The sequence below is a fragment of the Salarias fasciatus genome, chromosome 5 (genome assembly GCF_902148845.1).
Source record: "Salarias fasciatus chromosome 5, fSalaFa1.1, whole genome shotgun sequence".
NCBI classification, from domain to species: Eukaryota; Metazoa; Chordata; class Actinopteri; order Blenniiformes; family Blenniidae; genus Salarias; species Salarias fasciatus.
Window position 1 is genome coordinate 12,772,588 of NC_043749.1, and position 13,553 is coordinate 12,786,140.

The 13,553-nt window shown below is 45.2% G+C and overlaps 1 protein-coding gene across 3 annotated transcripts; it reads left to right on the top strand.

Moving 5' to 3' along the window:
• The first annotated feature begins 1,187 nt into the window (after positions 1-1,187).
• Positions 1,188-11,404, top strand: smarcc2 (SWI/SNF related BAF chromatin remodeling complex subunit C2). Of its 3 annotated transcripts, none has more exons than XM_030091189.1 (26): positions 1,188-1,309; positions 1,953-2,072; positions 3,748-3,833; positions 3,976-4,057; positions 4,130-4,222; positions 4,335-4,404; positions 4,502-4,571; positions 4,842-4,917; positions 5,191-5,435; positions 5,538-5,662; positions 5,761-5,814; positions 5,983-6,020; positions 6,127-6,257; positions 6,410-6,481; positions 6,574-6,687; positions 6,765-6,918; positions 7,025-7,141; positions 7,233-7,295; positions 7,371-7,629; positions 7,709-7,870; positions 7,943-8,004; positions 8,078-8,198; positions 8,288-8,451; positions 8,530-8,664; positions 8,762-9,128; positions 9,238-11,404. In XM_030091189.1, exons 1-26 carry the CDS (start codon positions 1,199-1,201, stop codon positions 9,300-9,302), a joined length of 3,156 nt encoding a protein of 1,051 aa, XP_029947049.1. In that variant the 5' UTR covers positions 1,188-1,198; the 3' UTR covers positions 9,303-11,404. The 3 variants fall into 3 exon arrangements, with proteins under 3 accessions (XP_029947049.1, XP_029947051.1, XP_029947048.1); XM_030091191.1 differs by having other exon boundaries at positions 3,982-4,057; XM_030091188.1 differs by having other exon boundaries at positions 7,709-8,004.
• Positions 11,405-13,553: the final 2,149 nt, after the last annotated feature.

Here is a 13,553-nt window from a genome sequence, read left to right on the forward strand (position 1 = left end):
TGCTCTTGTTGACTGAAGAGCAGTAGCGATGATGACCTCTAGTCAAAGATCACAGACTCGACTGTGATATTGCTAAATAACATCCATCCTACCCCAGGGGTGGGGGTGGGGGGGCATTGGCTATGAAAAGTATTTGTGTGCCAAGAGAAGTGCACCTCCAACATCATCCAACAGCAACATTTTTTACTTCAGTGAAACACAAGCTAATGTTAGCTAGCAACAAAATTATATATGATAACATATAAAAATCCTAAACACACAGGCCTTGAACACCTGTGAACTTATTTAGCTTGAAAGAGTATTCTAAGAGGACTAAAATGAGACACTGTACATCATTCTACAAATTTAAATAAGTAAATTAGGAGCAATCCTGCAGACAGTGTTTTCCTGTAGTTAGTGACAAGCTATGTGCCCATTGGCAACTTTTGTTGCCGCTCATAAAAATAAGCCCATGAACAAAAAAATATTTATCCTAGGTACAATTTTTGGGTTCAGGGTTACTCTAGAGACTCCAATGATTAAATAATTATAAATATGGCTGTTGGAAAATCATTAGAAATGTTTGAAAATTACCTCTTTCCAGGAAGATTTGCGTCGGCCATGTCTTCAGCCGGAAGGAGCAGGAAGCAGATGATGTCATGTGACAGGAAGCACTTGGAAATGATTTTTTAAAAATGAAAACCTTTGTCTAAGTGGTCTACTAGCATTTAAGTGGGAAAAGTTGCATTAGTACCTTTGAGATTTTTTATTGTGAGTCAAAAACAACAGTGATAAACTTTGGCAACAATTGTTGCCAGTGGGGCAAAACGGGTTAAAGTGCAGTTTGACATGTTTATGCTTCATTACTCATTTTAGTCGGCTTCAAACTCCACTAAATTTTACATTCACTATTTAATCTTACAAAAGTCATCTTCCAAGACAAGGTTTTAGTTCTAAAATCAGTCAGTTGTACATTAATTAGTTAAAACAAGCCTTTCTTCTAACCACTCCATCTTTCACATGCTACTTACGAGTCCATGTATTCGAAGTGATTGATCCAGTCCTGTAATGAAATAACGCTGAAGGAAGCAGAGAAAACATGAGCTGCACTACTCCGCCCCCTGCTGGACACCAGCGGTCATTACAGCTCCTGCAGCTGCAGTAGCGCACTGCGGCCACTGGGTGGCAGCCAACGTCGACTAGTTGTCTGCAGGCAAAGATGGCGGTGCGGAAGAAAGACGGCGGCCCGAATGTAAAATATTTCGAAGCGTCTGATACCGTTTCTCAGTTTGATAATGTCCGCGTCTGGCTGGGAAAGAATTACAAAAAGGTACCGAGCGCATGTTTTCTAATCATACCCCACTGAGCGTTCCCCGCTCCTGCCTCTTTGGGCAGAGGCAGTGACAAAGAGAGGAGGGAGGGCGCTGCTCCGCGTCCAGCTGTTTGATTCACTTCAGCCGGGATACAAAAGGATGCTGAGCCAACAGCTGCAACAGATGCGGCCGCTCCCCGCGGTGTCCCCGCACCTCACCGCAGCTAGACCGAACCCAAAGCAGCATCCAGTGTGACACGCGGGGGTGTAATGTTGTTTTAAGGGCGACTGAGCGGCGCAGCCAGCTAGCTAGCCGCTTAGCTAACGGGCTCGCGGCACAGCAGCTCGGATCCAGATGTTGACTCTGTGGCGCGCGGCGCTCACTGATGCCTCGGCCGGGGCGAAATAACACGGAGCAGCGTGCGGGGGGTTTACACACTTCAGTCACACTAAATACACATTCCCCTCTTTGATTTGATAATTAATTAAATAAAAAAATAATTAAATTAATAAGTAGAAATTCCATCCCATTTCCACTTAATGGATCACGGCGTCCTTTTCTCTCTGTAGTAATCAACGCAATTCAACTTTCAGCCTTTTCCAGCAGCCACAACACATCAGCGCCGGTCAGTTCATTCAGCTCCTCTCTCTGTCTCCTCAGTACATCCAGGCCGAGCCCCCCACCAACAAGTCCCTGTCCAGCCTGGTGGTCCAGCTGCTGCAGTTCCAGGAGGAGGTGTTCGGCCGGCATGTCAGCAACCCTCCACTCACCAAGCTGCCAGTATGTAGATCTCCACTCAGTCTCTGCACATGTGGACAGATGTTATGTCTGATTGGTTCAGTGTACATTAAGCACCTGGTGTGTACTTGGAAATTGAAAAAAGAAAAAAGAAACCTCTCTTAATTAACGTTTTAACGTGTAGTGAGGACGGACTTTATCTCCCTATCATAATTTTTAATATTACTTCATAAGATTAACAGACATAAAACATTAAAAACAGGCTTTTAAATTCTGGAGGGTCCTTGGAGAGCCTGTGAAATGTCTTTTTATTAAACCCCTTCATCAATGGATCTGTTGCATTTATGCTTTTTCTACAAGAGCTAATTTAACAACGGATATTCATTTTCATTATGTATTACATTTTAAAATGTGTTTGAGAGAAATGTTCAGTTTAAATTGAATTAAACATTTTTTTATTGTATTTCCTTTGAAAATAATGACTTTTTGGACCAACAATTTATTTGATATCTGTTTATTATGTTCCAGAAATCTCCCCAGAGGAGCAATGAGCATGAGGAATGGCTTCTTGATACCAATACTGTTAAAAATGACTTACAATCAAACAATCAAACACAAGTATTGTGTGGTACAACTTATATCCATTCTAGGCCTGCACTAAATGAAATCCAAACTTATGTTGCTGATATGTATATGAAACATTGTATAAAAGCTCAATTTGTTGAGAAAAGTCAATTAAAAAGCTTGTTTTTCCCAAAGAACAACCATGAAATTACTTATTGAACTTATTTCACAAATATTTTACAGACAACATGCAGCTCAGCATGGGGCGTACATGCAGAGGTAGATCAATTTACTGGGATAAGTGGAAGAAGAGGTTGTAGCTATATGGTATCAAACTATACATATAGTGCATTTGTCTGCACATCTCAATCAAACACCATTGAGGATGTTTTGACCTTTTCTTGCCACCATCTTGATTGTATTTAGAGCTTAAATTGGAAGACCCTGTTGTAGATCATGTTGGAGTGAATTCCACTGTAATAAAACCATGAAGCTGCATGACTGACATTTGTGGATGTGATTCAGGCAGTTTTATAACTGAGACTAAATGACTGAGAAGATTTTAATGTCTCCCTGTAATATAATTATAATTTAATCTAATTTCTTCATTTTGATATTGAAGATCATAATGTTTTATTAAGAGCTCTAAATAACTTAGAATTTATCATTTCCCAACAAGAATAAGTGTAGTGGGACAGTACAGTAATGAAATATGGCTTAAAAAGTTTTAAGCTGTTTCCTTTTATTAAAAAAGAACAGAATTGTGCTATTTGGTGTTTTTGGTACTAACTTAATCTGACCTGTAAAATATTTTGTTACATTTTTGGGAATATTTCAGATTCATCCAACTATCTGAAACATCACACATGATCTCCTTTATTTTTAGTCAGTTTCTGATCTTGCCTTGTTGTTCACGTTTCATGAATCACACACACACATACCAAACTCAGTACTGGTATTCAGACTCCCATCTTGGCCTGTCTTGACCTTATATAGTAGCCGCCGGTGTGTGAGTGTGTGTGCATGAACGGGTTCCCAGGTTATTTGAAGAGGACTGAGGTTGCACTGCCTCCACTGAAACTCCACTTGAAGTGATCAGACATTTGTAACAGCGGTGATTTCTCCTAAGGCGGTTGTGCTTTTCCTCCTGCAGATGAAGTGTTTCCTGGACTTCAAGTCAGGAGGGGCGCTCTGCCACATCCTGGCCGCTGCCTACAAGTTCAAGAGTGACCAAGGATGGTAAGACTTTCTTTCTGGCGGACCGTAGGTTCTCGGTTGTTTACTGGTGATAATGAAACCCTGTGGCCGGACGTTTGAGGGCTCCGCTGGACTTTGGCTATATTTCCGTTTCGTGTGTAACTCCAGTCTAATTTCCTGGTAGGCGCAGGTTTGACTTCCAGAATCCGTCGAGGATGGACCGAAATGTGGAAATGTTCATGACCATCGAGAAGTCCTTAGTGCAGGTGGGCGTAACCTCAGTGCTGAGATTTCTATCCAGATGTGTGTCGTGACACTCTGGACTTCGTTCCTTCTAGAACAACTGCCTGACGAGGCCGGTCATCTATCTGAGCTCCGACATCGAGCCCAAACTGCTCAGCAAACTGAAAGACATCATCAAAAGACATCAGGTGTGTTCATTTTTAAACAATAAATAGATAAATACTACAAGCGCTCTTACTCGGCCTTGCTTGCTTATTCAACTCCGCTGCATCGTTGTTAAATCATCTGCTGACCTTGCAGGGCTCCGTGACTGAGGACAAAGCTGCCAGCTCTCATGTCGTTGTGCCTATTCCCACCAGTCTGGAGGAAGGTGAGGTTCTGTCCACAGAAAAATCAGCTGTGTGAGCAAGACTCCAGCTGATATAAACCTTTTGTGTGTGTGTGTGTGTGTGTGTGTTCATCTCCAGAGGAGTGGGTCCGTCCTGTGATGAAGAGAGATAAACAAGTGCTGCTTCACTGGGGATATTTTCCTGACAGGTCTGTTCTGCGTTTTCATTCAAACACACAAAAGAAGCAAATTGAAGGAAAATGAAACACGTGAGGCATTTTACGCTGGAGTGAAAACGGAAACTTCATCTTTCATGTTGTGAAAGTTGAATTTATTTGATGTTGTTGCTTCCTTGACGGGTCTTTCACAGTTTGTTGAGAATCCATTCATTCAGACTCACTTTTGTCTTGTTGTTGATTTAAAAAAAAATCAAAAACCTGCTTCCCTCCCCCCTCTGATTTGACCTTTCACCTCTGTAGTTATGACACCTGGATCCCAGCCAGTGAAATTGAGGCTGCAGTGGAGGATCCTCCGAGCCCCGAAAAGCCCAGGAAGGTACTTGTTAGTTCTTTTTTGCTGGCCGTTTCTTTGTGTGGTCTGTGCAGCATAGTGTCTCGAACATCGATCGTCAAATTCACAGCAAACATTCCTGTTTTCCACTAAACTTAGCCGGTTGCTCTATATTTAGATATCATTGCTTCTTTTATATTTTCCTCTCAGGGATGCAGATAAGAAGGATGTTCGTGTGAAATAAGAGAATGAACATCACTCTGCTGGTGGTCAAATTAAATTGTTGGCAGTATCTATAAAAATGCTTGTCTTTGTCAGGTTCATGCAAAGTGGATTTTAGACCTGGATCAGTACAATGAGTGGATGAATGAGGAGGACTACGAGGTGGGAGAGGGCTGTCCTAAGAGGAAGAGAATCTCTGCCAAGACCCTGACAGACGAGGTGACCACACCCGACGAGCGCCGGGACAAAAAGCCCGGCAGTGCCAAGAAGAGGAAGCGCTCCCCATCGCCATCCCCCACCCCCCCTCCTCAGGAGAGCAAGAAGAAGAACACTAAGAAAGGGTACAGGAAGAGCTGAGTTCATGATGCTGCTGCTCATTTTCAACCCAACGGTTGTGTTACTAATGTGTGTGTGTGTGTACACGTGTGTGTGTGTGCTGACAGGCCAACGACCCCGTATACCAAGTCTAAACGGGGCCAGAGGGAGGAGGAGCAGGAGGACGCGTCGAAGGACCTGGATGAATCGTCACCTGTTCCAGCGTCTGAGGAGGGAAACCCGGCCAAGACAAGTATGCAGAGCAGCATAAACCTGGACGATGTGAACTCTATAGCAATGTGTCGTGTTATTTACATGACTGGCTGACTTCATTCTGAAATGTTTCTACAGATAACACCAAAAAGGACGCTGATTCAACCCCAGTCAAGGGAGGCACAGATATGGGTGAGCTTCGTAAAATGTTTATCGAGCTGTGTCTGCACCGTCACGCTGACATATAAACAGCATGTACAAATATATCGTTTACTTTGAGAGCAGTATATTAAAAGGCGTTTCTCTAATAAAGGATGTATTTTATTTAGTAAAATGTGTTATTTTCTGTGTTTTGCACAGACGAACAAGAGGATGAGTCCATGGAAACCACAGGAAAGGTATTGTGTTGTTCACAAGACGCCTCTGGAGCAGAATTGCGACAGCGAGAAAGCGAGTGTGAACTCCAGTGTGTGTGTGTGTGTGTGTGTGTGTGTGTTTGAACAGGAAGAGGAGGAAGGCTCTCCGAGTGTGAAGGGGGAGCCTGTTAAAGGCTCAGACCTTCATGAGGACAACGTGACGGAGCAAACCCACCACATCATCATCCCCAGTTACGCCGCCTGGTTCGACTATAACAGGTAACAGAAAGACAAGGTCAAGGTTGTTTGTTTTTTTGTTTTTTTTTGTCCTCCTCCAGGAATCGGTGTAATTTGTAGAGACTTCAAGAGCAGAAAAGCTTTTTTGTGAGCGTATGAGTGCAGATTTTCTCTGCTGTCTGTTTCCTCTGCAGTGTTCATGCCATCGAGCGCAGAGCTCTGCCAGAGTTTTTCAACGGGAAGAACAAATCCAAAACCCCAGAGATGTGAGTGTCGGATCGACGTCGATGCAACGCGTAAAACGATCACATAGAAGTGTTTTTAATACTTCCTGTGTTTATTCACCTCTTCCTGCCAGTTATCTAGCATACAGGAACTTCATGATTGACACCTACCGCCTGAACCCCCAGGAGTACCTGACCTCCACCGCCTGCCGCAGGAACCTGGCAGGAGACGTGTGCGCCATCATGAGGTAGCAGCAGCGCTCTCCCGGTTCTTCCAGCGGAAGCAGAGTTTCTGTTTGAATGCTTGTCGTGTTTCCTCGTGCAGAGTTCACGCGTTTCTGGAGCAGTGGGGACTCATCAACTACCAGGTGGACTCGGAGAGCCGGCCCACCCCGATGGGCCCCCCGCCCACCTCCCACTTCCACGTCCTGGCAGACACTCCGTCCAGCCTCGTGCCCCTGCAGCCCAAGGCCTCTCAGGTCCGTACGCTCGGCCGAACTCGCGCGCACAGACGCAGACACGCCAACCGGCCTCGCAGGTGGTTTTTTTTAATCGGCGCCCCTCTCTCTCCGTGTGGTCCCGCAGACCCCGGCCACTCAGCAGATGATGTCGTTCCCCGATAAAGTGAAGGACAAGCCGGCAGATCTGCAAAACTTTGGCCTGCGGACCGACATGTACAACAAGAAGACCGGCTCTGCAAAGGTCAGGAGTCCAGCAATGATTTCTTGATGTGTGGAATCTGTAACGGCGGCTGTTTATCTCATGAACAAAACGCTGATTCATGTTTGTGCAGAGCAAAAGTGGAGCCAGCTCCATGCGGGAGTGGACAGAACAAGAAACACTACTACTACTCGAGGTACCGTCCGTCTTTATGGAATTAAAATATAATTTACAAAACGCAGAAACAAAACGCAGCTTTCGTTCATTCCAGGGTTTGGAGATGTACAAAGACGACTGGAACAAGGTGTCTGAGCACGTGGGCAGCCGCACGCAGGACGAATGCATCCTGCACTTCCTGCGGCTGCCCATCGAAGATCCGTACCTGGAGGAGGGCTCCTCCACCCTCGGGCCCCTGGCCTACCAGCCCATCCCGTTCAGCCAGGCGGGGAACCCCGTCATGAGCACCGTGGCCTTCCTGGCCTCCGTGGTGGACCCCCGAGTGGCGTCGGCCGCCGCAAAGTCGGCTCTGGGTGAGCTGCAGTTTTGATTTATCTGTGTTTTCCGAGTTGCTTGCAGATTGATGATGGTAATACTCGTTTCTGCCCTCAGAGGAATTTTCCCGCATGAAGGAGGAGGTTCCTGCGGCGCTCGTGGAGGCTCACGTTCGCCGTGTGGAGGAGGCGGCGAGAGTCAGCGGGCGCCAGGACCCCCTGTACGGCCTGGAGGGCAGCGGCATCGCAGGCACCGGCCTGGAGGAGGGCGAGAGGCCCGGTATGACGGATACACCCTCAACACGTGGCTCCAGGAGGTCGATTAAAGACGCTGAACGGTTTTTCTCTTTAGATGAAAGCAGTGATGAAAGTAAGAGTGACAGCCAGTCGACGGAGGACAAGAGAGAGACCAAGGTACGTTGATCTGATCGTCACGATTAGAGTTTGGAGTTGTGAGATTAATGAATGAAATCCGTTTACCAAGCAGGACAGTAAAGAGGGAGCAGTCGAGGAAGAGGAGAAGCAGACAGAGAACGGGAAGAAGGAGGAAGAACGAGGAAGAGAAGCCGAAGGAGAGAGAGAGGCGGACAAAACAGAGTCGGAGATGGGTGTGAAAGGCTTGTTTATACGATGTTTGCAATAGAAAGACTCAGCCAAGGTGGGGGGGGAAACCAAATCAAACCTTTTCTTCTCTTAGGTGACGCGGAAAAAGAGAAGGATGGAAAGGAGGGGGCAGAAGAAGGACAGAGAGACGGAGACAGCGAGGGAGAGAGGAAAGCGAAGGTGGAGCGTGATGTGGGCGAGGGGAACCTGGCCACCGCCGCCGCCTCCGCTCTGGCGGCTGCTGCTGTCAAAGCCAAGGTGAAGCCCGTCAGATCAGCCCGTCTTTCAGCACCGGGACAGTTTTTTTTAGATTTGTCTCACCTGATATCTCCGCAGCATCTGGCCGCTGTCGAGGAGAGGAAGATCAAATCTCTGGTGGCTCTGCTGGTGGAGACCCAAATGAAGAAGCTTGAGATTAAACTGCGACACTTTGAGGAACTGGAAACCATCATGGACAGAGAGCGAGAGGCTGTGAGTGAGGGATTATGGGAAATGTTGTGATTTATAGGAACGGATAGGTCTTCTGTTTGAAGCGTTATGAATCACGATGCGTCCTGTGTCCATGCAGCTGGAATACCAGCGGCAGCAGCTGCTGGCCGACCGCCAGTCGTTCCACATGGAGCAGCTGAAGTACGCCGAGATGCGCGCCCGCCAGCAGCACTTCCAGCAGATCCAGCACCAGCAGCACAGCCAGGCCGGGGGGGGTCCCCACTCCAACCCGGCGGCGTCGGGCCCGCCCGCCCAGGCGGCGGCCGCCAGTCAGCAGGCTCCCAGCACGCCGGCGCCGCAGCCGGCCCCGAGCCCCGCGCCGCCGGCCTCCTCGGCCCTGGCGCCGGAGACCCAGCCGCCCGCCGGCGCTCACAGCTCGCCCCCCTGCCCCGCCGGCCAGGCCCCCGCCACTCACTCCAGCTCCAGCGCCACGCCCGCACTTCACGGTGAGCTCAACCAGCAGGAGGCCGGATCCTGCAGGCTGATGTCAGTGTTTTAGCTGCTCCGCTTTGATTTTTTCTCACCCCTCTCTTCTCTCGTGTCGCCCGCTGGCAGAGCCCAACGCCCCGTTGCCCGGGGAAACGCTCCACCCCTCCGCTCCGGTCCCTCCTCCACAGTGAGAGAAACATGAATTGCCTGACAACCTGAATGACTCTCGACCACTTTGAATCCTGCCTGTGTCATCCAGAAGTCATCAACCGAAGGAAGAGAACACGTTTTACATTTACATTTTACAGATTTTTTTTTTAATGTTTTAATTTTTTTTTTTTCCAACAAGACTATTGAGAAAGAGAAAAAAAAACAAAAACACATGAATCCGTTCACCTCAACTATCTGTTGAAAAAGAAGTCCTTTTTAAATTTGACAGAAGACAGACTGGAAGTGATTTCGTGTGGTGGGCTGGACAGCATCATCTCACTCCATGGTTCTAAAGCTTGACGTTGGAGACCCAGAAGGTTTCCACGGTCTCGTCCACATGCTGGCTCTCCGGGAGAGGAAGAGAAAAGACTCATCTTTATGTTGTTTTTTTTTCTTTCAGTGTTTTTGGAAATTGTTGCATTTATTTTCCTGCAGCAGTCAGTCAGTCAGCAGCTTGTGAAGTGTTGTGCTTCATGACCCCCCCCCCCCCCCCCCCGCCCCTCCTCCTCCTCCCCCTCCTCCTCCGCCCTCGTTCTGTAGGTACTAATGAAAATATATGTAAGAAAAAGCACTTTCAGTATGTTTCCCAAGGTCTCTATGAAAGACTTGAAGCATCCATAGAATTGAACATGAGCACTTATATTGTCATTTTGTTGTCTTAAATACTTTTGGTCCTCAAGGTTTTTGAAACTTGATTGGGAATTCTGCTTTGGAGTTATTGTTTTGTGTAACATGGACAAACGGTCGCTCTACAGGGTCGGGCCCGAAGGTCGCATGTCTAAAAGTCAATGAATGAAAAGAGTGTTAATGTTAATTAATGTGTTAACGGTCGGAACCAAGGACGCCAGTTTGAAATTACAACCATCAGTAGTTTGGATGCAGTTTGTGAAGATGTACTGTAAACTGGATTTTCTGTTACAAACGCGTCTTGTTGCGCTCTTCAAAGAGTACGGAAACTATTTGAAAGTACCGACGGCTTGAAGTCTTGAAAAGACCTCACCCTCGCTTTCCTTTTAGGTTCACTTCCCACCTTTTTTCGTGCAGCTTCGTGTTTTAAAAAAAAGTGTGGATGAACTCAAAGTGTCCAGGCTGCAGGTTTTGTGAGGAATGTAAATTCAGCCAGTGAAAAAGTCTGGGGGAGGAAAAAAAAAAAAAAAGAAGTGTTAAGTGTTTGCAACCGCATATGTGTTTTTTTTTCTGAAATGTGTTAAATGCTAAACCAAAATGTTTTTTATTATTATATAATCATGTTTATCTCACGTTTGTTCCGTGAGTTTTTGTTATTATGGTTACTTTGGGAAATGAAGAGGATTTTCAGCAGCTTGTGTCGGGTCGGAGCATTTCACCTTAAAGAAATGACAAGGGAGCACCTTAAAGACAGCTCAAAATGAAGAATCGTGTCCTTAATATCTGCAACAATATCCTCAATTTTTATCCTATCAATTTTTATATTTTTATCTTTGAATTTCTCCATCTCCTTTCTTTGATATGTCAAACATTGTAACTGTATATTCTTACCTTTGTAGCCTGTATTTACCCTCTCCACCGTCGTGTATGACTCGGCCAGCCGTGCTGCATCCATCCCACGTGGGACTGAGTGTGTGTGTGTGTGTGTGTGTGTAAATCAGCGCATGCCACTCACAGCTGAAAACCATGTTTCCGTTCAGTTTTTTTTTTCTTTTCTTTTCCCAGTGCCATCTATTGTGTGCTCAAAGAGTATGAAGAACTCTTAAAAGAAAAAAAAAAAAAAAGGAAAAAAAAAAGCTTGGTTCTGCACACGACACATCCGCAGGTCATGAAATATAATCCAGTCAGATGGTGAAACTTTACAGTTTAATGTCTGTCAAGCCAGTATTGCAGTCCTCACCACAGCAGTGAGCCTAAATGGACTTCTTTTATCTGTGTTATTATGACATTGTGTGGATTTTGTGCTATGAAATAAGTGTCCGTTCAGTTTCTGTATGTTTTTCACTATGCTGAAGGTAGCAGCAGTTGGTTATTATACAGTAGACGTCAATTTTTTCCTCAGTAAATCATCACTTTAGCGCAGACAACTACTCCGGCAGTTTGTATTAAAACAGACGAGAACATCGACGCGACACAGGTTTTAATTACAAAATGTTTGGGGGAAAAAAATAAAAAAGATGTGAAGAGGAGTGCGAGTGTGGAGTGAGTGATTTCTTGAAAGGTGAATCTACGCAGAGGATCCATCATCAATTAAGACTGGGGATCAAACATCGCTTTCATTCAACTGTTAAATCCTTTTTCGGTGTTCCTACATCCTCCAGACCAGGAGTCTCTAAACTTTGTCCTCTTGAGAGCTGCTTTTACACAGTGAAATTCCTTCAGAGCTTCTCATTTAAAAATGTTCATTCAAAACACAATCCATTAATTTAAATTCATATGCATGTGCACACGGTATTCTGCAATATCTTTTAGTGTTTCAGTGCTGTAAATTGACTTCATCATGAAAGTTGATTAAGAAGGATCGACATTGTATTTTTGAATATATCAAATGTTTTTCTATTTGCAAAATGGAGCAAAGCAATATCAAAATGTTTTTTAAAAATTTTGGGCATTTCGATGCTGAAAATCCATGAAAACTCAACAACTGAACTCATGCTGAACTTAATGTATAGGTTTATTCATTTTTATTGAGCTGATAGTCACCAACATCAGTTAAATTTGTGGACTATTGGCATTCTGTGTTCAATTGAACATATACAGAAGTATGAAAAACTTTGGGCACCCCGATCATTTTCAAGATTTTCCTTTAGAAATCATTGGTTGTTCGGATCAGCAGTTTCAGTTAAATACATCTGGTTGACGGTATTTTTGACCTTTCTTCTTTACAGAACCTCTCCAGTTCAGTCAGGTTTGATGCTTTCTGAGCAGGGACAGCCCGCTTTAAATCACACCACAGATTTTCAATAACATTCAGGCGTGGGGACTGACATGGCCATTCCAGAACGTTGTAGTTGTTCCTCTGCATGAACGCCTTAGTAGAGTTTGAGCAGTGTTTCGGCTCGTTGTTGTGTTGAAGTATCGAGCTTCAGCTCATTTGAGAGTTGTTTTGAGGCTCCCATGGTGCTGCTCTTCAAAGGAGATGCAAAAAGGAGAACAACTTCCAACTGGCCACCTGAAATACCCTCTCATGATTGGCTTCACCTGTGTATGTAGGTCGAGGGTCAACGAGCTGACCAAACTTTGTGTTCCAATAATTAGTGCTAAAGGTACTCAGAGAATATAGGATATACTTTCTGTCAAAATGGTATGACGTCATATAAATTTAATCATCAAAAAAAAATACCTGAAAAATAAAAGTCCCGCCCCCAGCACCCCCCGCCCGCCCCCGCCCCCGCCCCCGCCATTCTTCCGGAATGAGGTCATGTCTGAGTAAAAGGCGGGAAATTTAAAAAAGGGGTTCTGTCTTTCCATAGGCGTAAGAGTGAGTCAAGATTTGCATTTGCTATATTGTAGATGTGTACTGGCTGCTCTGTAGTCTGCATGAATGTGTTGAACTTCCATCCAGAGAGCAGGGTTCTCTTTGAGTGGGAGTTCAGGGAGGTAAGAATCGCGGGCTTTTTTTTTTTTTTTGGAGGGAAAGTTTCATATGTCAGGCTGAGGGATGATGATGAGAACCAGATGTAGTAATGTAAATATCACGTGTCAGTGTCAGCAGAAAAAGAGCGGGAAAGTTAGCCTGTCACAAGGTTGCCATTGTATGTTGCGGGCTGAGGGATGATGATGAGAACCAGATGTAGTAATGTAAATATCACGTGTCAGTGTCAGCAGAAAAAGAGCGGGAAATTTAGTAAAACACAAGGTTGCCATTGTATGTTGCGGGCTGAGGGATGATGATGAGAACCAGATGTAGTAATGTAAATATCACGTGTCAGTGTCAGCAGAAAAAGAGCGGGAAATTTAGTAAAACACAAGGTTGCCATTGTATGTTGCGGGCTGAAGGCTGATGAGAACCAGATGTAGTAATAATAATATGCATACCAATGTCTGTTTACATTAAGGCCCCCTTTCTGAGTGGGCTCGTACCCTACGGGTGTGATCATGAGGAAAAGAGCGGGAAATTTAGTAAAAAGTGCGTGAGAGTCCCCTATTGAATGTTTGCTGAGTGTGAGATAATGACAACCAGATGTGGTAATGTTTATATTATCTCCTGACTTATGGAGAGTCCGTGGATGCAATGTCACATGAGTGTAACGTGATTAATAGTA

Excerpts from the sequence above, each read along its gene's own strand:
- smarcc2 (XM_030091188.1), top strand. The coding sequence starts at position 1,199 with ATGGCGGTGCGGAAGAAAGACGGCGGCCCGAATGTAAAATATTTCGAA. Across the intron at positions 5,436-5,537 it reads AAGAAGAACACTAAGAAAGG|GCCAACGACCCCGTATACCA; the intron begins GTACAGGAAGAG and ends GTGTGCTGACAG. Across the intron at positions 8,199-8,287 it reads CAAAACAGAGTCGGAGATGG|GTGACGCGGAAAAAGAGAAG; the intron begins GTGTGAAAGGCT and ends TTCTTCTCTTAG.